The sequence below is a fragment of the Rutilus rutilus genome (genome assembly GCF_951802725.1).
Source record: "Rutilus rutilus genome assembly, chromosome: 8".
NCBI classification, from domain to species: domain Eukaryota; kingdom Metazoa; phylum Chordata; class Actinopteri; order Cypriniformes; family Leuciscidae; genus Rutilus; species Rutilus rutilus.
In genome coordinates, this window is record NC_140222.1 from 27,119,974 (window position 1) to 27,142,606 (window position 22,633).

Below are 22,633 nucleotides of genomic sequence, written 5' to 3' on the forward strand. Positions count from 1 at the left end.
AATAATAGTCAATAAAATAAAAATAGTAAATAAAATAGTCAGTAGTATATCATCATTTAATTGTTTAAGTCATATAATAATATGATAGGCAGGAGAGGTGCACACATCTGTTGGAAATGCAGAGAACAGTCCACTGACAGGCTTTCTTCAGTCTTCCTTGACGTTATCCTGGTTGCCACTGGCTAAAATGGGGAAAAAATATAAATGAGCCAATTAGATGACAAGCAATCAAAACACCTGCTCTTTGGTGAGATTATACGGTTTAGCGCTATCTGTAATTCTGACAGCCTGAGCTATCCTGTCAAAGGCATCTGGCTCACTGCAATGCATGGAAGACTCACTTGCGATTTGGATTAATTCATAATATAAAATCAGACTTCAAGAGAAGTTTATATTAGTTTTTTTAAAGCCTCAGCTCTCAAAGCTAACTAGCGTTATCGCTAGCTATTAATAGTCTGACTTTGGTTGCCAACTAGTTGTCAGCATAATGTTATAATGACCAAATAAAACCAAAAACAACTCTTCAGACTTACATGTGAAAGGCAATTCCCCGAGAAATGGTTTGGATTGTACGACGGTTTGTAAAACCTCAAAATAGTCAGGGTTCTTTTCTCAGTCCACATATGAGAGTTACGGCAAGTTGCCTGGACCAATATGGCGGCGCCGTTGACGTACAATCCACGGACCAATCAGGCTTCTCTATGTATTTTGTATTTTATAGAAATATAAACTTTAAAGAAAACTTTATTGAATGATTTATGAACAAATCAGATAATACAGATATAAACAAACTTTCTTGAACATTCAAATACAGCAACATTGGATGTCAGCATTAAGAAAAAAAGGAAGACAATGAAAAATAAATAGTAGGTACATATATAAATTACAGTAATAAACAATTCAGTGTACAGAGGCAGTAGATCAAGTTACGCTACAATCAACAGCTCATCATACAATTTCAAGTGGCATTCAAGTAACTGTCAATGAATAATGGTGTAAATTGCACTTTTTCTTCACAAAAAAACTACTACGTCTTCCGAAAACTAGCAATAGTGCCCAAGTCGTATACTTTTATGGAGCTATTTTGTCTTTTAAGACTACCCTGTCTCATCACTCAAATGAAACACCTCTGTTTTGTACTAGCACAGACACAGATGATCCATTTTATGAGTAATAATGTAGGAAAAATATAAATTTAAAGAGTAGAATTTTCATGGGGAAGCACCAAAGGGTGGATTTAGTGCTCAGACAAATAGGTATTTAGTCATGTCTGGAACGCATTGTCACTGCTCATCTTTCCCTCTTAATTCATGTCTCCTTTCCTATCCTCTTCTAGTCTTGACTGGTACAGAGATGAGCTTCAGGGAAGCATACAGAAAACATATCGAAACTTACTCAAAACCACATTCTCACACATTTCCACGGTGGCACGTAACATTGCATGTGCAGGCTTTATCTGGTGATCTTCTGAGAACTGCAAAATAAACTTAACAACTTCTGTTTGTGAGTAGACGATGCAAATGATATTGATTGGGCCTGAAAGCGATGCAACACATCACGGTGAACATTTGTGGAGTCACGAACCACACTCAAGACATTATCAACTGAAACCATTCAAATCCAGAAGATTTTGATGATTAACACAAACACCTAGTGACATGATCTGACTAGATCCTCATATGCATTTTCATTTAACAGTGGCTAGATATCGAAGTGTGTTATGCTACTTTCTTATTTGGAAGCGCACTGTTGTCATTTCCTTTTATTCTTAATAATCGTGATTTGCGCGGTGATTGATGGACTTTTTACAACTGTCGTTTCGTTCCCTGCTTCTATCATGACGTCTAATTGCTTAACCATCCCATAGTCAACCCCCTGGTTCTAATAAAGCTGACAGTCTGCCGGTAAACGTCCTTTTAGACACCCCCCCGCTGCCCCCCTTTCTTCTGCTCGGCCTCTCCAAACCTCCTCCTGTAATTCCCATTACTGTTCGAGACCCAGTCTTCTGCATGCAAACCCGTTCCCCACCATCCCTCGCTCACAGAAACCTCGGCTGCGCTTCATTCACAATAATTATAATAACGTCTTGTGGTTCAGGTATGAGAAGAACATACCTCAGTCTAGACGTAGGAAGTTTCTTAATGGGCATTCCTGTGCTACTGCTTGGCGTATTTGCATGGCTAAAGCAAGCATATAGCATTACAGCCTTTAGGAACTATGTGACCACATCGCTAATCTCAGAGGTACTCAAAACAGCGTTTTTGTTCAATGCGCATTTTATTACATCCATCAAAGACGTGTAATGAAAGCCATGAAAATGGATTTCCTGTTTTGGAGGACTCTACAAGGAGCTACAAAACCTCTGGCCCACTGAACTCTGTTGCTGAACAACTTTGAGGGTGATCACGCAAGCACAGCAAACCCTCTAGGGTTGCTGTTTGCATATTTATTTAGGCAGGTAAATGTAACTTCACTTCACGGTACCATTTTATCTCAGTAGTCGCATTTACAGTGCAAGCTTTGAATTCAGTGCAACTCAATGCATAACATTTGACTGCGAAGATTCTCAGTTTTAGTCACATTTTCTGGTCAGATTAATGAATTTCTGTTTGTCGAGATGTTTCACCTTTTATCCAAGTGGCCAGAGCTGTACATCTGGGAAACCAGACAACAACTGTCAAATTAGATATCACAAGTAAGATGGACAAACCCATTTGGACAAGTGTATCTGCATCTAAAAGACAAGGATAACATCCAAGGGCGAAGTCAAGCTTTTCGTCAATGAGGACCCATCTTTGAAAGAGGGAGCCTTTGATTGTCAGCTACTTAACTACAATTCCACACCAAATAACACCTTTAATCTCCGCCTCTGCAAGGACACCAACCATTAACAAGTTTTGAAAAGTCAGTGTGAAGAGGTTAAATGCCAGAGACTCTATTCCACCGCGAAAGATGACACTTGAATGAGTTGTGTCTTGAGCAACAAGGAAACGCAAAGAACACTCATAAAAGCATGCACACATGCTCAAGAGGTTCGGTGAACTCCGATGGCTTCCACAGTCTCAAGATCTCACAAGAGTACCCTTGGAACGTGAAGAAAGGGCAGATTCACATAACAAATGTGCAGTTTCCGTGATACTTACCATGTCAATAGACTTGAATTTCTAAAAGAATGTTTCCAGGGTCTTGCTGAATCAGTGGCACAAAGAATTACAGCTGTTCTGGGGTCAAAGGGAGTTTGTAAGTTGGTACCAGAGGTACCAGAAGTTGCTTAAATTACAGATACTGAAATTCCACTGATCGTGTGCACTTTCTGATGTTATCACCCAAGTTTGAGTTGTCAGACAGCGAGAGCTGATGATAATCACTGAATTATGATCATGTACAGAGCATGCTGCAGCTTCTACAGTTAACTTCCGGGTATGGGTCTCTTGACTCTGTATAAAAGCAGGAGACAACCTTTCTGTGGTGCATACCGAGTGTGACTGAGCTGTCAACAATGAGCATCCTTTGGCATATGACTAGTCTGCTACTGCTGCGCTCCTGCACTCCAGGTGATCACATCTAATCTACTTATGTATTTACAAAAAGTTTGTTTCTCAGAATATGCCGTCGAATTGTTTAATAGAACTAAACTCTGTCTTAGGTTTCTCCATGCAAGATGGTATTGTTGGCGGTAAAGTCTCCATTCCACACAGTCGACCCTACATGGTCTACATTCGTGACTCTAAAACCGAAGCAATATGTGGTGGTTTTTTGGTAAGAGAGGATTTTGTGATGACAGCCGCCCACTGTAAAGGAAGGTTGGTGAAATGAATTATCATATTTTGGAGTTAGAAAGGGTATACAACCTGCCTCAAATTCCACAATAAATGGGATAATATCTTTGTATTGAAATATGGTAACACTTTACAATAAGGTTCATATTAGTTAACCTTAGGTAACATAAACAATACTTCTTCAGCATTTATTAATATTAGTTAATATTAATTTCAACATGCACTAATACATTATTAAAATCAAAGGTTGTACTAGTTAACATTAGTAAATGCATTAACCAACATGAACAAACAGCGGTATTTTTATTAAATAATATTAACAAAGATGAATAAATACAGTAACGCGTGTATTGCTTATGTAACATGAACTAACAATAAGCAATGCAAAAAGGTTCAACTAATGAACCTTTTTGTAAAGTGTTACCTGAAAAATATATTTTTGTAAATTTGTTTATTTTGTTGTTGTCATCTTTAGTCATCTTAAGGTGTATTTAGGCGTCAATGACACCAACTTTTTACCTGACGGTGTAGCTGTTCATCCAATTCCATATCCACAGTTCAGCAATAAACCAGGTTATGACATCATGCTTTTAAAGGTAATATATAACGTTGAACCATTTATAATTGGCATCACGCCTTTGAAAAATGGCTTTTCATAACAGGAAATCTGATGTTTGCAGAATAGCATTTGGCTAAATCTAATTAACTTGTATCTAATCTAATAAATACTAAAAATCTAATCAATACTTGCTTTAAAATACAGAAAAACATAGAAAGAAATGTAGAACTTTGCACCTTGCCTTTCAGCTTAAAACCAATGCAACTTTGAGCAAAACTGTGGAGACTATCGCCTTGCCAAAAAAAGAGAATCCCAAACATGCAATCTTAAAGGATTGCATGGTCTTGGGTTGGGGCTTGCAGGATTACAGTCGTGGGCCTCCATCAAGGGTCCTCAAAGAAGCAGATGTAACTCTGATGGACTCTAAAAACTGTGGGACACCCGACACTCTGTGCAGCGAGGGAACGACTGGACCAGCAGAGGTATTTCAAGTGGCATCACTTGAATTAATACCAATTATTATCCATGGTGTATTGTTAGTGCATTCTGCATATACTAATAATCAAATGATATCATCCACAGGGAGACTCTGGGGGTCCACTTGTTTGTGGAGATGTTGCTCATGGAATTGTATCTTATTACAGAAAGGAGTCAAATGGAGAGCACTGCACAAGATACACTGACATTTCCCAATACCTTCCATGGATTCATGACAGCACGAATCCACCTACTCTGCAGCAGCAACATGAAACATGGAAGGGCAACCTGGATAAACTCATTTAGTTCAAAACAAGTTGTTTGGTTCAATATGAGTTCAATCATCCATGTTTGGTTTTACTATTACAACATTCAGCACATCTGTAACATTAAATGTGCAGTTTTAAAATAAAGGCTTACGCTTGTCACTTTCACAAAAGTCTAATATGCATTTAATTGTCTGTTTAAAATGTATATACCAAGCATTCATGCAGTAGTTCTCAACCAGAGGGCCGGAGCCCATTAGGGAGCCTCAAACTTCCAAGGCGGGCTTAAGATGGTAGGAATGAACTGGTTACCAGTTAGATAAGCCAGAATTAAATCCCTGAGGGTTAGCATTATGGTTACATATTTTAATTATTAAAACTGTATTTGCATTAAGCAATATAGAGTAAGTCTCACGCAGGCGCAGAATGTAACATAGGCTTCATTTAGTGTTAAAAATCATGGCGGAAGGCAGTGAGCCTTTCTACCATTTTTGTTCTGACCAATATGAAACTTGGGCTGAATTATGCAAAGCTGTTCATTTGAACCAGTTGATGTAAAATGAACAGTCTAAAAATCGAAATTCTTTAAAGTTATTTAGAATTATTTACAGTGCAGATAAAATACCTATAATTTTAACTCATCTCTTTAAAATAAAAATGTATTTAAAGGCTGAGAAATGAAGTTATCATTTTATAACTTAAGTCAAAACTTTATTTGATAATGTTGGTAGATAACATGTTATGCCGCAATTAATTTAAAATACAGCTATTGTTAATAGAATGCTTACGCAAACAAAGTGCTGCTAATTTTGTCGTTTTTCAATAAAAAAATAACTCATAATTTGTTTTGTGTATAGGTACTTGAACATTTCCAGAACATAATACAATGATAGATAACCATGATAATTTTAGTCACTATAATCATGACATTTCCTACTGTTCCATCTCTAAAAACAAGCATTATAAACAAAAGTTATTATTTTAAGACATTTCCAAACTTTTATTGGTCATCAAACCTGGATAAGGTTATGTGACTAATATGTGACTTCTAGATCTGAAAGAGTGGTGTCAATCAAACTCCATGGGCTTTGATTAAATTTAGTTTACCCCTAAAAGCTGTAAAATACTTCTGGGAGAAATTAAGTAATATTAGTTTGTAAAAATCTTTTATCTGGTAAAATAAGATTTAAATGGGGTGCCTTGGGAGTCAAAACTGTAGAGAACCACTACTGTAGTTGGCCAACACTGCCACCTTGTGGTCAAAGTGTATATCACTGCTAAAATAGCCTCAAGGGAAAAAACCTACGCTAATAAACTTGTAAAGCAAAATACTGAACAAATTAGTGTAAACAAACTTTATTGAACTTCTTGGTCATTCTCAAGACTTTAAAATGAACACCTTTCTACTGCATCACCTTGTAACAATCAGCCTTATTGGTTGACATTACCATTGTCACAACCACTTTCAGCAAAATACAGCACAAACTTCAATCTAGACGATCGATTGTTCGTCTCTAGCAAGTGTTTTGACGCTTTCCTTGCTTTATGGAGAGATGGGTTCATCAGCACAACAGCTTTCCATGAGCTCTGGGGAAGAAAGAAAATAAAAACATCTTGTCAGAAATCAAAACAAGAGAGAAACTAGCAAGTTAAATGTTACTCAAACACCCATTTCTATTCTAATAGATTATCTGGACATTACTGAAATTAGTAGTTATTAAATTAAACGTGGATTTTAAAAGCAAACCGCATACCTCTCGTTTTTACCATGAAAATGAATTCATTTCATCTGAAAGGTTAGCTTCCTCCGCTAGTTCTCAAATGCAACACGTCCAATGCATCAGTCTGGAAAATAAAAGCATATTTTACTATATAGTAGATGGGACAACAATTGTAAGAACCATGCATTTAAAAGTTTTTAAATAAGAAACTAGATTTGCATTTCTAGATTAAACAAGCAAGAAATTCACACAAAACTAATGTTGAAAAAGGACCAGGCATTTCTATAGGGACTCCATAGTGAATCACTCAAAAGACGATGAGGCGACGCAAAGGCTACATCTCAAATTTCAAGTCTGGTTTTGACATTGGTGACAAAAAGATGAGTCTTTAAAGTGGGTGCAGACAAAAAAAAAAAAAATTGCAATCAGAACAGGGACTTAAACATCTCATCTGAAGGGCGGCTTGAGGTACTTTCCACCAAACACGAGCGCACTATAAAAAGTAGTCGAGTCATGCAGCTTGTTATTTTCTTTTAAAGGGGGAAGATGTGGAACAGGATTGACTAGATTCTGCAGACGTAATAGATCACTGGTCGAGGCAATATTCGAAGAAAACATGGACAATGAGAACTGTTGTAGGATGCGTACAGGAGAGCAAAAGTTTTTACCTCACATTACAGGCCTATCTCCACAAATGACCTAGTCAAGAGAGCAGCTTTCATCTCAGGATTCTTGAGTCGGAAGGCACAACACTTCATTCTCCAAGGACATTGTTGATTTCCGAATTTGCTAGCAGAGAACTCTTGGATCCAATGAAGCATTATACAGAGCCATTGCTTGCTATACCATAACAGCAACGTTTCATCTTCATATTTGTTTGCTGAACAAGTACTAAATTTTATTTTCCTATATGAACATTGAAGATCCCAGAAGCTAAATTCCCAGCTATCCATTCCAAAACATTCATCTGGCTTGCATTGAGATTAATATCGGAGGCAAAAGAAATCAGAGCAGTTTCCAACCATTTTTTTAATGGGCTTCATGAAGCCAGATTAATACAAAAAAGAAAAAGGATTCTGAGGAGTTGATATACAGAAACAGAGCACATTTCTTTCCAAGAAGGAACAAAACCTTGACATTTAAGAGGATAAGTTCAGTCCACAGTAGAGCATACTTTTAAAAATAAATTTAGACTGTGCAAAGAGCAAAGTACCGTGGGTCATTAGTCCTAACATGAGGCTCAATGACCCGCTGAAGTGGTTTACTCTTTGGATAATGAATATTTACAAATCTTTAGCAACATCAAGGAGGTTTGCCGGAGACAACTCCAACGCAACATGCCTGCCTTGCTTCACTAAAGGAATGCATCACAAAATGGAGGTGGCAAGGAGCCATAAAGAGCACATCACAGCTTATCAAGCTTCTACTGGAGGATCGGATTAGAATATTTTCTGATGGCGAAGCTTGCCGCTTTAAAATTCAGTTTAAATGCAAATGCCCCTAGCACTTTCAGTGAGCCGATATTAAGAAATTGGTCCAAAGATATTTGAGGAAATTGGTCTTAGAAGCTATCAGGCTGTGTTGGACAGGTCAATTTTCACGCATGGTTTCAGAGACAATTTCTTAAACACATACTAAAAGAAAAACAAAGACAATTTCAACCCCCTGTGAGCATCTATAACAATCGCAAGGTAAAAAAATGGCAGATACAGGAAGCCTCACTAGGCTTGAAATTCTTATAGTAACTGAATGCTCATGGATTTTAGGCAGCTCCTCAAATGAGAGGAACATCCTGCGGATACTTGACACGGTAAAAAAGGAGAGTCTGTCTTTAATAGAACATTTGAACCAGAACACAAAACGTAAAGAAAAAAGTAAAAATAAAAAAAAAAGGTCTTCGAAGAGCGCATCTTTTTAAATACAGCCAGCGTAGTAGGGATGGATCTTGGAATCAGGATTTTTTTTTACTCGTGTGAAGCTGAGGACAAGAAGTAGGCAAGAGTGTAAAGGCACTGGAGCATTGTGAACATCCTTTCCAAAAAGTGAACTGACACCATGATATGATTCTTTTCGAACAAGGTCTTATTGACTATCAGAATTGACTATTCTGATCAAGTGCACAAACCGACTTTAGTCGCTAATACTGAAAAGTGACTCTTAGGATTGTGGTCAGCAATTCCATGATAAAGCAACCAAGTTGACTGATCTCAAAAGTTGAAATGGCAGTTTTCTTTCTGCTTAGGTCTAGACATTATTCTAAGAACACAGTGGCCTGAGATCTATTGGTGCAGATTGGTGCAGTTGACTAGTAAAATTAGTAATCAATCAAGCAATACGTACCGTAGCTGTCGTAACTGTCTCTGTAGGATCCGCCAGAGCGGTCATATCCCCCCTGGCTCCTAAAACCAAAAGTAATATTTGCCATATTTAAGGGGTTCACGGTTACATGACCAAAAAAACTGTTCCTCCTGCACAACCATTCCAACCGTAAGAGATCCCTCACCTGTTATCCCTGTACCCACTGCCGCCGCTGGAGTACCCTCCACTCCTGTTGGAGTATCCTCCTCCTCCGCCACCACCGTATGAACGGTCACCTCCACCATAGCTTCTCTCCCCTCCACCATAGCCTCTATCACTACTGCCATAACTGCGGTCTCCACCATAGCTCCTGTCGCCACCGTAGCTTCTGTCTCCACTGTATCCTCCACCACCTGTTAAAAAAAAAAAAAAAAAAAAAAAACCCCTTCAAATACATTTGCATACAAAGTCAACAAGACATGAGCAAGAAAGACATTCAAGATGGTGGACCATTAGCTTTGTCATGATAATTACATGGCTTCAAGACCACTTCAAATGCAAATGTAGCCATCTGGTAGCAAACATATGCAAGTATAATACCAACCTCTACCTCTACCACCCCTGAAGAATCCCCTGCCGCCTCCAGAGCCGCCTCTGAATCCACCAGACCGTCCACCAGATTTGCCGGCTTCATCAACACGAATCATGCGGCCATCAACAGACTGCAAGAAAGATGCATCTTATGGTTAATGTATTTTAGGTTCCAACCCAGTTAATGAATTTCATGTCACTTATTACTTGGTCTTTAAGGGATAGGTCACCCAAAATTTAGATTGTCATAATTTACTCATCCTCAAGTTGTTTCAAACCTGCATGACTTTTCTGCTGAACACAAATGATATTTTGAAGAATGTTGGTAACCGCAGACAGCTGAGGGTAGCCATCGACTTCCATAGTATATAAAAAAAAATACTATGCAAGTCAATGGCTATTAACTTGGCTATTAACTATTTGGTTACCAGAATTATTTATTTTATGTTCAGAAGAAACGGGTTTGGAACAACTTGAAGGTAATACTAATTTTTATTTTAGAGTGAACTACAATTTTAATGTTAAATATACTAAAATCAGCAGGCAACAAAATGGCCACCATTAAAACATGAGTTTAGAAAAACTTAACATTTGGCTAAATTCAGGTTTAGTCATTAATGGCAATCAATCTCCTCACCTTTCCATTCATTGCAGCCATGGCATCCTTTGCATCCTCTGGATTTTCAAACGTAACAAAGCCGAAGCCCCTGGAACGGTCGGTCTCACGGTCCCTGATGACATCAACTAAAACAAAAGCAGCACGTAATCATGAATAAAGCTGTAAAGGGTGTTTTAAAAAAAAAAAACTAGTTGAATTGAAGTGAACACAAACCTTTGGCAATTGTTCCATATTTGGAGAAAGCCTCCTCCAAAGACTGTTCCGTGGTATCATAACTCAGACCACCAATGAAGAGCTTTCCCTCGTCAGACATGATTAATATTCTGCAGAAAAAGATATTTTTTTTTACAATATTACCACGCAAAAACAGTTAAAACCATGAAAAAATAAAAAAAGGCCCGAACGGAAGTAAAATGGAGGCAAATTCGTCGAGTTGCTCAGACGCATCGTGTTCAAAGTGCGCAACAAGGAAGCGCCATTTTCTACCCATCCCCTCCTCTTCCTCACAGCGTGCTGCAGCCATTTTGCCACAAAGAAACGCTTAATCTTTCCAAACCCGTTTTAACTCTATAGTGTCAGATTTTCGACTAAATTCATTTGCAAAGCCGATTTGAAGATAACCATTCAATATTAGACGCGCTAGCTTTGAAAAAAGTGGGTCAGTGTAACTAGGTCACGACGAAGAGCTTTTGAGCTACAACATGAACAAAGAAAGCCATCTAATCCGACTGACCCAAAACGATTTATATACCGCATGTGAGACATTATAATTAAAAACAGCAATAACAACAAAAAAATACTTAAAATAAATATTTGTAAAGACTCGGAATACGCAAAAACCGCTTATATACGACAAATTACACAGAATTACAAATTAAACATCAATATAATGCAGCAACAGGATATAACACTTCATTTTAACATAGAAAGAACGTTTGATGAAGAAAAAAGAAGAAGCTGTATTCCTTACCTCACAGTTTTTCTCGAACACACAGGAAGGTTGCAGAACGCGAAGCCGACTGCGGCAGAATGAGACCGGGCACAGAAAATGGCGCCAGTTTAAATGCTTCACGTGACTGCAGATCACTGGGGGCGTGTCAAATCTCGTCGCGTCACAGGTCACATGAATAAAGAATACCTTTTGTCACCCTTACACTAAAATATATTACTCGATCACAAAGAGAGATTTTATATAATCTTACGTAAATGTCTTAAATTAATCCGTACCATCTTATAAGCAAAATGAAGAATTGTACTGTTGTTTAAAAACGTTTTGCAATGTAAAAAAAATAAAATAATAATAATAATTTGGATGTAGGCTATATGCCACATTGCAATGCTCGTTTATTCTATAGGCTACTGGTATGATGTGTTTACTATAATTTGAACTAGTAGCCTAGAATCTGTTTAAATATAGCATTGTATGATCAAAAATCCTGGTAGGCCATAGTTACAGACAAACAACCCTAATGAAATAACCTTAACAAATCAACCAATGCCACTTCTTTGTGATAAAATGCAATTTCATTAACTGATATGGAACAATCTGTGGTTATCATGATAGCCTATTTTTTTCAATAGGCCTATTGTGGTAACATTAGAGGTTGATTATATCAGTAAGAGCTGGGAACATATTATCTTCTAATTCAGTAGTGTTTGCATTGTTTGCAAGAATCACGACACACATAGCCTAATAAATTGATTATCTTTCAAGGCTACTTTTTAATCCTGTTCCTACTGTTCATTTTTAGGCTTAACAATGACTTTGGTTCTCAATAATATAGCATATTATTTGCCACAAAAAGTTGATTTATTCTGAAACCTATTTATAATTCATGTTTCCTTTCGAGGATACAATTGCGATTGTAATTGTATAGGCTTCTGATGAATTGACTGCAACTTCTTTTGAATCTTTATTGAACTCAAACCCCATACTTTAGGTTCACATGCAGATTTGCTCAAATCTCTTGAAATCCTGCTTCAGTGTAATAAGGATTCCTAAACGTAAAATGAGTAAAAATGATTGTAAAACGTTTAAAAGGCTGCCGTTTCTTGATTTAAAAAATACAAAAGGCTGAAAAACACGCTTAACCTCTGCTATTGAGAAGTTAAAAAGGTTTAACTAATTCTGCTCTCTTTTTAAATTTAATACAATACAATCCCATAAAATAAGATTTTATTAAAAGTATTAAACTTAGAATAGTGCTCAATTTATTAGCACTAAAAACAATATTTTACCTTTGCATTCTGCAACGAGTGTGCAAATAAGATACTGGTCTTGGTATCACTTGTTAATGGCTCCTCAAAGAATATCACGTGCTACTCAGTACATTAGCACAACAGTGCTATCACCATATGTTCCTCTTTAGCATAGTGAACAATGCTGCAGACTGAGGCCCCCTGCAGGGCAGCGATGACCCCACCCAGAAACAGTTGGGTGCAGATTGGCAGAATGATTGTGAAGTGTTGCTATCACGGTTCTTTCGGTAGGACAATGAAATAGTTCTGCATGTGCTAATGTGTGACAATCAAGTAGCTAGCCTGCAACAGAATGTGCTGGCTCAAGAATAGTCAAAACGCAATCTTACTTTTTTGTTAGCAAAATTAGTAATATTATTTTGTTACATTTCACGCGGAATTAGGCTACTTTTACACTGTTGCCGCGGTATTTTAAGTCCCCCATGGAACTCGTTTTGTACCGGCCGGAGACCTTTTTTTTTTCTTTTTTTACCGGGGGACCCCCTGCCCCCCAACTAGGATTGCCACGTTTAGTGTGGCAGAATAATGGACACCCATTCACGTATTCTCCAAGAGAAAAGTTGGAGTCTTTACAGCATATCATTATTTCAAACATCTATTTTTCATACAATTCTACAAATTTAAAGTCAAAAATCTTAGACCAAACCATGTCAAATTATCCATGTTATCCCCATGAATGAAAGTTAGAAATGTGTGTCTTTTATAAAGTGAATTTTACATAAAAATCTGTTTTTGTTATATATTTATTTATATAAACTTGTGGGAGTAAATGTGGAGTAAAACCATTAATAAACTGAGTAAAATTACATTTGTAAAAAAAAAAAAAAAAGACATTTTGTTGCCTGGAGACCCCAAACAACACAGGTGTGATACTAATATAAAAAAACAGATATCATTCAAATTATTATTATTATTATTGTTATTATTATTTGTAGATCTAGAAAGTTTTGACAACTATACAAAGTCTCATGTCATTTGGACAAAGATATAGGCCTATATTTTTTATTTTATTTCAGCAAACGTCATTTGAGCACCAGCGCTCAAGGGATTAAAAAATCGCGCAGGTTTACAGCGCATGTTCACGAGACTCCGTCGCTATGGAAACAAAACCGCTAAAATGCATTCACGCGAAAATTTGCTTATCCACTAGGCAACTTATTGTGAAATTGATTTCTTTATATTTGCTATTTGCAATTAACACTGCAAAATCCTTATGTTTTTATTCAACTATGTGTGGGCCTATGTAAAATACTGGACAAATCGCGTTCCGTGACTCCCGTCCCGTTTTGGTTTGATACGGGACGCATCATTTTACCTGTAGGGTATAATATCGCAAACATACAGTTAAGTACAACAATTATAAAACACACTCCTGTTGGTTATATCAGGTTTCTCGTGGTCATGGAAAAATTGCAAATCAGCATTTGTGGTAGCCTACTCTACACACGCAAAATGCACAGCACCTCTGCTCATGCAAGAACGTCAAGAAGCTAAAAATAACTTCTCTCAGAATTGTGCAGTGACCTGGATAAAGATGTTTCTTCATCTATAAGGCAAGAGAAAGCAAGCTAGAGCAAGGGTGAACAAGCTGAGTTATAAATATCGCAGCCTTGGGACCTTGAGAACTGTCCTCCGCTTCAAACACCCACGCATGCGCTTCCTGCACCTTACCACAACTTTCCATTTCTCGAACAAACCCTTCCCCACTCAGCACGGTCAATATATGATGATATGACATGGTTACATACATAAAACAATAATAACATGTAGCTTACTACCTTAAATGACAAGAATCACACACACACACACACACACACACACACACACACACACACACACACACACACACACACACACACACACACACACACACACACACACACACACACACACACACACACAGATAAAAAACCTCATGCATTATATTACAATGCAGATACAGGGACTACCATCGCAGAATCAGAAATGTGTTGTTCCATTTAACTATTTGACCAGTGGAGGGCAGTAATTGCATGTCTGATCTTGTGCCTCTCATCAAGCAAGCTTAGATCAGCCGGTTGACTGTATATTTCTAGATAGCTATATATGGAACAGAAGAGATGTATTGACTGTATATATGTCTAATATATACATGCCTATATGCAACATATATATTGTTTGTTGACGTATAGGCTATACATCAGTTACACACACACACACACACACACACATACGCTCTACCACATAGTCAATATACATCGACAGTCAACATGCTGATCAAGCTAGCCTGTATATTTAGTATTATATGTGTTTACACATACATATACACTAACACTATATATATATATATAGCCTATTTATGACATATCAATTCCTTACACAATGTTATATATTGACTGTACTGGTAAGATTTTGTCTGACATTTGTGTAAGCACACATTTTGCAGCTTGTAAGGCATGAGCTCATGTTTTGTTTACAAGCTTACTGTGGGGGTGGATTGACGGTGGTTACTGCCTTTGTTGGTTGCACAGCAAGACCATGGCGTGCTAGCGTATGAACACAAGCATATATCTTCATTCACATTGAAAAGTTGGGTTACATAACAATCTGAGAATGAAATTTATGAGCATTTCCGAGCTTCACACTCCTGGCAGTGACTTACATTTTACATCCTCAAAATCATTAAATCACAAGTGATTGCTGCTATTGTGCCATTTCTGGGAAAAAGCGAGGACATTGCAACTTTTACAGCAGGTTCATTGCACAGATTTATCAGAGTTGGTGGAGGATGACTCATAGCTCTGTTAGGTGAGGCTATATTTCAAATAGGACATTTTGATACTGTCAAGTTTATGCCCTGAACACCACCTGCAAAAGAAAAAAGAAAAACATAATTCTCACACATTATTATCGGTTGCGTATGACTCATGCAATGTGTGCTTGTATATATTCAGACACACACCTATGACTCACCACTTGTTTTCAGTCTATATGTTCTATAAAAGCCATTAAAGTCCTCCCTTCTTGCTGTCAGCAGCATTATGCATATGTTGTGTTTTGGATGCTTGTGAACTGGTGAGTTCCCTTATATATATATGGTTTATATTTAAATATATATGTATAATATAAACACAAACTTTTATGTTAGATGTGATATATCTGTGTGTATGCTATATATGCTACCACGAAAGTCCAAAACAATCCAGATCCAGGTTTATTGTATCGATACAACCTCATATCTAGCATTGTAAAAGCTGATGGTATTACTTTAAAGAAGTGACCTCGTTTCACATTCAGACGATTGCTTAATCATGATATAACCACTTTCTCTTTGATAAGTCGTTGAATGGAAGCTATTAGTAATCATATCCGCCTCAGCAAAATGTCCTTGATGGACAATGCCTTGATAGGGCATATTTGTCCATGATTACTCTCTTGTGCAGGTGTAACGCAGCAGTTGTGCGTCAGCCTCGCAGCCAAGCTCTAAATATCCTGCCATCTATGGAGAGGACAAGCTGTTTCCCTGTCCAGCTGAACATCATGTCTACCCGAATCCCCTACCCGGCTACGAGAGACCTTTTCTAGCACCACCGAAGAGAAGGACATGCTGGCCTGTTGTCATAGCAACTGATCAAACCTGCCTATTCACACCAAGGCCGATAACTATAAAGTTTTGATAATCGTTTTAGGAAACCATACGCCACACAGGAACAATGTCGTTCAAATCACTTTCAGGACGAATATATATATATATATATATATATATATATACATGAAACAATAAAAACATTGCTGGCCAATCATAATCCACCCAACTTTAAAGAGTGCAAGCATTTAAAGCGGCAGAAGATAACTGCGGCGCACGCTTATTATAAAAAGTTGCGTCCGAAATTATAATCTCTTGAGTAGGTACTTATTTTGAATAAGTAATTACTCCACGACCGCTAAAAAATTACGTTCTATGCATGTGTGTAGTATGAATGTAGTCTGGACGTACTACATTTGCCATGTTGTCATTATCATGTGACCTGCCAGTGTCGGTTGCGTCGCTTCACTGACATTCATAAATCCTCTCCCGTGGCATCATGGGATAGTAAAGCGCCCCATTGTTTGCACACTTCAGAATCTCGCCGGAAGTAGTATCCAGGTACTTTTCGCCTACTCTTTTATGAGTACTGTGAATTCGGACATACTTCTTTTGTAACATACTGTTTTTCGCCAACTATATAGTATAGGGAAGTATGTGATTTTGGATGCAGCCAGAGTTCTTGGTGTGAACCATAGATATGTATACGTAGATTTCACATTCGACTGCTCAAGACACGTCGGTGCGCCCGCCATCTTGGAACGATCAGCGTGTCATCACAGTAAGAATCAATGATGCAACAACATTGCGTAGCTTCTGCTTGTGAAACTGCCGAGAATTAAATTCCTGAAGAACTGGGATTGTCGAAGCTTAGTGATGGTGACGTTGAGGTCAAGCGACCATGGTGTAGTTCGTTTATAGCAAGGGTGCCCAATCCTGCTCCTGCCGATCGACTGTCCTGCACAGTTCATCTCCAACCCTAATCAAACACACCTGAAGCAACCAATTAAGGTCTTCAGGATCACTTGAAAATTAAAGGCAGGTGTGTTTGATTAGGGTTGGAGATGAACTGTGCAGGACAGTCGATCGGCAGGAGCAGGATTGGGCACCCCTGGTTTATAGCCTATACCTTTAGCTTTTTATTTCTGGCAACTGCATTTAGGCTTCAAAATTCATAAAAGTTGTGGTCATCTGTGATAATTATCTTGATAGATAAAACGTGCAAGTATCATAAACTTTTGTTGATCACAGAGTTTGTTTTTTTGTGAAGCCTATGGGAAAATCCTATTGGGTTTTTCTGAGGGAACCAATATGATGCAGGTTGGCCTACAAAGTGACGTCATACCTGCACCACTCTATTGTGTTAGTTTAGCAAAATCATCTGCTGAAGTCTATTGCAGATATAGAGTTTTGACTGTTCCAAAATGGTGGACGGCCACTAATGAGGAATCTATGTTTTTCTATGATGTAAACGGGCCTACTCCAAATGAGGCACTTGGAATGCGATATGTACTATGACATAAACTAAAGGAGAACATGTCATCCTTAATAAGAATACACTCTGAAAAGAAGGTTGTTGGTTTGTTGTGAGCTGTCGCTGAGGTAAGACCTGGGAAAGAAGCAGCTGCTATGTCTTTCTGTATCCTGGGCCTTACACAAACAACGCTCGTTGCCGTGGGGGTGTACCGACACTTGGTGATTGACGCACTTCCACTCCACCCTCCTTCCGCAGTCTCTAAAGGCTGTTACGCGAATCCCACAGGTCTCCATTCATACAAGGTGAGCGCGCGGCTGACAGGACATGCCGCTGCCTTGGCAACCAACAGACATTGTGCGTTGTCATCATATATGAGGAATAATGATGGCTGTGACTGGAATTACAAACTTCCCAAATCATTATTTAGAAAAAAAATACTGTGTAAAAACAAATATGAAACAATAGAGGGAAAGATAAACAATAGAGAGACAGATTAAACATTTGGAATCCCTTGTCAAACACAATTTGCTTTGAGCGAATCGAAGCATATGTACAGTGCATGACTGACAGATGCTGATGGAAAATCAACTTGCCCATCAGCTATAGTGCATTGCTTATTATAATTTTGTTTGTGCTCTCTGCCTTCCTGCAGGTTGTAAGACTAATTAGACTTTTACGAGCCAATTATACACTAGCTGGTGCCAATGAAACATTACTGTTTTCTTGTCTGCCCTCCTCTCTCTCAGCGCTCAGAGAGTTGCTGATCATCACGTTGATGGACGCGATATTAATCAAGTATTTACCGAAAGGCTTTCAAGATGTGTGCGCCACAGAGAATGATAATATGATGAAAGCTGCTTTGATGTCAGGAGATGGTTGATAATTTACCTGGGGGTGGAGAAAAGAAAACATTAAAATCCTGACAGAGAGGTTTAAAGATTCATTCCCCCCCCCCCCGTCTTATTCTCATTACCGTAATGCAACAAAAATATGTCATTCTCAGTACTGTAATGCGAATAATAATAATAATAGGCTACTTAATAGTAAAGTATTTATAAATTAGTAGCCTATTTGTTAATCTCTTCATCATTACCATAATGCAAAAAAAAAAAAAAAAAAAAAACTAATAAAAAATGACCATTGTGGTAATGATAATGTGATGATTTATACAATAAAACTATTTCATTGTTATTACCATAATGCACATACAAATATTACCGGTATTAGTTAAATTATGAAGTACTCGTAAATCAAGTTAGTATTTGTTTATCTCATTATCATTACTGTAATGCAAAGAAAAATATATTGCTTAAATTGTAAAATATTTACAAATCATGTTAGTATTTGTTCAACTCATTACCGTAATGCAAAGTAAAATCTCATTCTCGATTTCTCATTAACATAATGCACATAAAAATAATAATACATTACTTAAATTGTAAAGTATTGTAATGTCATTACCATAATACAAATAAAAATTATATATCGTTATATAAATGAATATAAATGCATGTGTTCATAAATAATAAAATATTTGTATTAAAGCCTTTTTACTGTAATACAGCAACAAAACAGTAATAATAATAATAAAAAACTCATTATGGTAATGAGAATTGGAGGGGTAAATGTGCTTAATTGTCATGAAATGTCACAAAGCAACAAAGATTAGTGGTCCAAAAAAAATAGCCCCCTTTTTTTTTTATGGTGACATTTTGCAATGAAATGTCACCATGACCTGGTTTTGTGTTTATGTGAGATTCACACCTGCATCGTCATTCAGACAAACACACAAATATGCAATTATCTCTTCAAGCAGTTACACAGTGTTTACCACATAACACACCTGACTTGCTGACCATGTTTGGCAAACGGCATGAACAAAGACATCATTGTGCAACAGTCCTGGAAATGTTTAAATGCATTCAAGACATTTTGAGTTATAAATAGACCCTGTCCTGATTTGATCCAACACCTTTTCTATTTTCCTAATTTAGATAATTAGGCTGTGTGAGTCACAATGTTTCAGTACTGTCCCTTTGGATGAGCTGTCTGAGTGAAGAGGCATGTAGAGGTGTGTGTATGTGTGTGTGCGCATGTATCATATCTGTGTGGGCTCTAATGTGTGAGCTGGGGGAGAGAAAATGGTGTAAAATGAACAACCGCAAACAAGCCAAAAACGCAAAAAGCTTTTTATTAGTCGAGCTCGGCGGATCAAGTGCATTACGTACATGTGTATTTCTTGTACATGTGTGAGTCCACGGCCAAACAAACGTGTGTGTATTGCGCCAGCCCACGTGGGTGTGTGCTGTTTTAGTAGGAGCTGAATCGATAACCTGAGGGCAGGGAGTGGAGACGCACAAGGAAATGCAATTCTCTGGTCGCCCACCTCTTCCTGTCCCGCCCCCTCACCAGCAGCCCACAGACCAGCTCGGCCTCGAAAAAACCTGTTTGATTGGGGAGAGGACATGAAACCAAACAAACATGCGATGAGATGGAGGGGTGCAAAGTAGCCGTAAATAAAGAAGGTTTGATGGGAAATGCTGGGTGACACACACACACATATACACTGACACCTTGGTACAACAACACCGCCTTGTTTGCTAACCCTCCTTAATTGCTTAACAAACCAGAATTCATTTCGGCTTCTGATTCACTGCCATTGTTCGGCGCACAATGAGATAATGCACTTGAGTCAGCACCCTGAGCCCGTGCCAAACGTCTGCCGTGAATTTCATTTGCGCAACATGTGAGTTCTGCATGTTTGACCTGATATAGTACTTTTCATGCATTCGGAGAAAGCCAACAATACATATTCGTGGAAGAAACTCTTTTGAGCAAATCACTATGTCAGAGGTTCTGAACTGGTGGGTCACGGTGCAAAAACGAAACTAATGCAAATGCAACTAATCATAAAATTGTGAAAGATTTAACTTGCTATATTTGTTGCTGTTGGTGTGAAATCAACATCAAAATGGTGGTGTATTTTTACTAATATATATATATATATTTGGTATTTATCTAGCCGGAGTAGACAGATCCCACATGAACAGGTTGCGTGACATGCCCTCATAATCGAAAACCATATATATAATGCAAAGTAAAATAGAATATGAGCCCACATTAAATATAGGCTCAGGTAAATCAAAACTTGAATTTATGCATTTTCAAATTTTTAGCCTACATCATGTTAATAATAATAATATATAAAAATAATGATATATGTATATACACACCATTATAATGAAAGTAGCTAAACATTTATTATTTGACAATAGAAATGAACCGACCAACAGTGATGCAAACTACTTGGCTTTTATGTCACATTTTTAATTGGAAATGTAGGCTAACCTTTTCGTGTTATTATTAATTGAATGTGACAAGAAACATTAATTTTACGGTTATGGTGAGGGAATGTGTGCAAAATAATCTTTTTAATAATTTTTGCATTTGCAAATAGATTACAATCAATTCTAGTGCTTTTGGACATTTTTCTTTCACTTTATCCCCTTAAAACTTTCTTTAAAGAAAATGACCATGAACATTGGAGTGGCCATTGGTTTGGTCAACCCGTTGTTCAAGATATGGTTACGGCCTTGATTTAATATATCCATCAACACATGATACTGTACTTTGTGTTAGAGCACGAAAGTGCTGTAAAGACATTGCAGTGGCATAAACACACCAGTAGGGGTCTCCCACTGATCAGCTCACCTCTAGGGCAAGAGGAAAGGATGACGGCCTCTTGGATAGAGTAGCTGATCTTAGCGGAGGACAGCTGTCTAAGGCACGTTTCCTCTCCACCCCCCCATGGTCGGGCCTTCACTCCACCTCTGGTACCTTGCACGGCATCCCTCTTTCGTGGAAAGGCCGAGCAGCTGCCCTCCCCCCTCAACCCCCTTCACCGTGTGTTAGTCATTCCTTCATCTGCCCCCTTTGGACTCACACATGCCCATTCAACCTTCCACCCACAAAGGAATGCTCGGAGAGGGAGGACCGGGAAAACCGAGCAAATATGCTGGAAGAAACTCACGATACAACAAAAATAAAGATGGGACCAGAAAGGAGGGGGAAAAAGAAGAGGGGAGTTTGAAGTCATGGAACAAGCGCTAGATCCCCATTCTGTGCCTCATCCAGCACTCGAGCTTGTTTTGTCATGCGCTGAAACGGACCCTCAGGTCATGCTGCATGCCTTCACAGCGCACACACATGGGCTTTTGTCTGCAGATGGAAAACAGCATCAGGGCTCTCACTATCTGCAAGGAGAGTTCATTGTGAACAATATATGTTCTCGAAGGCCAAGCGATATGTGCATTCAGAACATTCCTTTGATGTCAAGTGAGCTGTGAATCATTTCAAAACCAAGTATTGTATTACGCCTCAGCTGAACGTTTCACCTTGATCAAACTTCCTTAACAGAAAATGCTTGGTTTAGTTTTAGTTAGTTTGGGATGATAATTCACAATCATAAAAAGCACTTTAAAAATACACGTGTTCTTCATTGTCACTTATTGTGGTGCAGCATCTGAAAGTTGTATCTACTAAATAAGGGTTACTGAAACATTTTCAAACCCTCAAATTGTTCATGGACCCTGAATACCCCTCATATTTAACATTCACCTACAGCATTGCAAATGACAAACAAAGCTGTCTACCCACACTGTCAAGCAAATATGCAAAGCTTTTGTATTTAAAATAACAACATTTTGTTGCTTTTTCTTTTGTTTGTTGTTCATTCACTCCCTACCTACACAATATTGTCACTTACCCTTCTTTTTTTTTAATTGGAACTAAATGTTGTCATGTTGTGATTCGTCTCGGGATTGGTCTGGCTCAGGGCTGAAAACTCTAGGAGTCTAGAAGAAAATAAATCGGAGATACTTTGGCAGAAAAAGAGGCATTGTTTTACAGTGAGATTTAAGCACTCTGCATCCTTATACATGCAAAAATGAGATTAAGATTTGTGAATATTTGAATATTTTTCGTGTTCCACTGGGAGTTTTCAAGCACTTGTTTCAAGCATAA

The 22,633-nt window shown here is 38.0% G+C and overlaps 2 protein-coding genes across 10 annotated transcripts; one reads left to right on the forward strand and one right to left on the reverse strand.

Annotated features, from left to right (window-relative positions):
- Window positions 1-42: 42 nt before the first annotated feature.
- cirbpb (cold inducible RNA binding protein b) lies at window positions 43-11,422 on the reverse strand. 9 transcript variants are annotated; one of them, XR_014628544.1, is made up of 8 exons: window positions 11,281-11,422; window positions 10,524-10,633; window positions 10,329-10,435; window positions 9,711-9,822; window positions 9,306-9,513; window positions 9,143-9,201; window positions 6,836-6,926; window positions 6,422-6,668 (listed from the first exon to the last, which is right to left on the reverse strand). XR_014628544.1 is itself a non-coding variant. In XM_084417952.1 (7 exons), the coding sequence occupies exons 2-7, from the start codon at window positions 10,621-10,623 to the stop codon at window positions 148-150; spliced, it is 621 nt and encodes a 206-aa protein (XP_084274078.1). In that variant the 5' UTR covers window positions 10,624-10,633; window positions 11,281-11,422; the 3' UTR covers window positions 43-147. The 9 variants fall into 9 exon arrangements, 4 of the variants coding, with proteins under 4 accessions (XP_084274078.1, XP_084274077.1, XP_084274080.1 ...); XR_014628545.1 differs by having other exon boundaries at window positions 9,705-9,822; XR_014628543.1 differs by lacking the exons at window positions 6,422-6,668; window positions 6,836-6,926 and adding an exon at window positions 43-182 and having other exon boundaries at window positions 9,143-9,206; window positions 9,304-9,513; window positions 9,705-9,822.
- On the forward strand, window positions 3,372-5,265 carry LOC311296270 (granzyme-like protein 1). Its single transcript, XM_084417950.1, has 5 exons — window positions 3,372-3,554; window positions 3,647-3,803; window positions 4,255-4,375; window positions 4,587-4,820; window positions 4,921-5,265. The coding sequence occupies exons 1-5, from the start codon at window positions 3,500-3,502 to the stop codon at window positions 5,119-5,121; spliced, it is 768 nt and encodes a 255-aa protein (XP_084274076.1). The 5' UTR covers window positions 3,372-3,499; the 3' UTR covers window positions 5,122-5,265.
- Window positions 11,423-22,633: the final 11,211 nt, after the last annotated feature.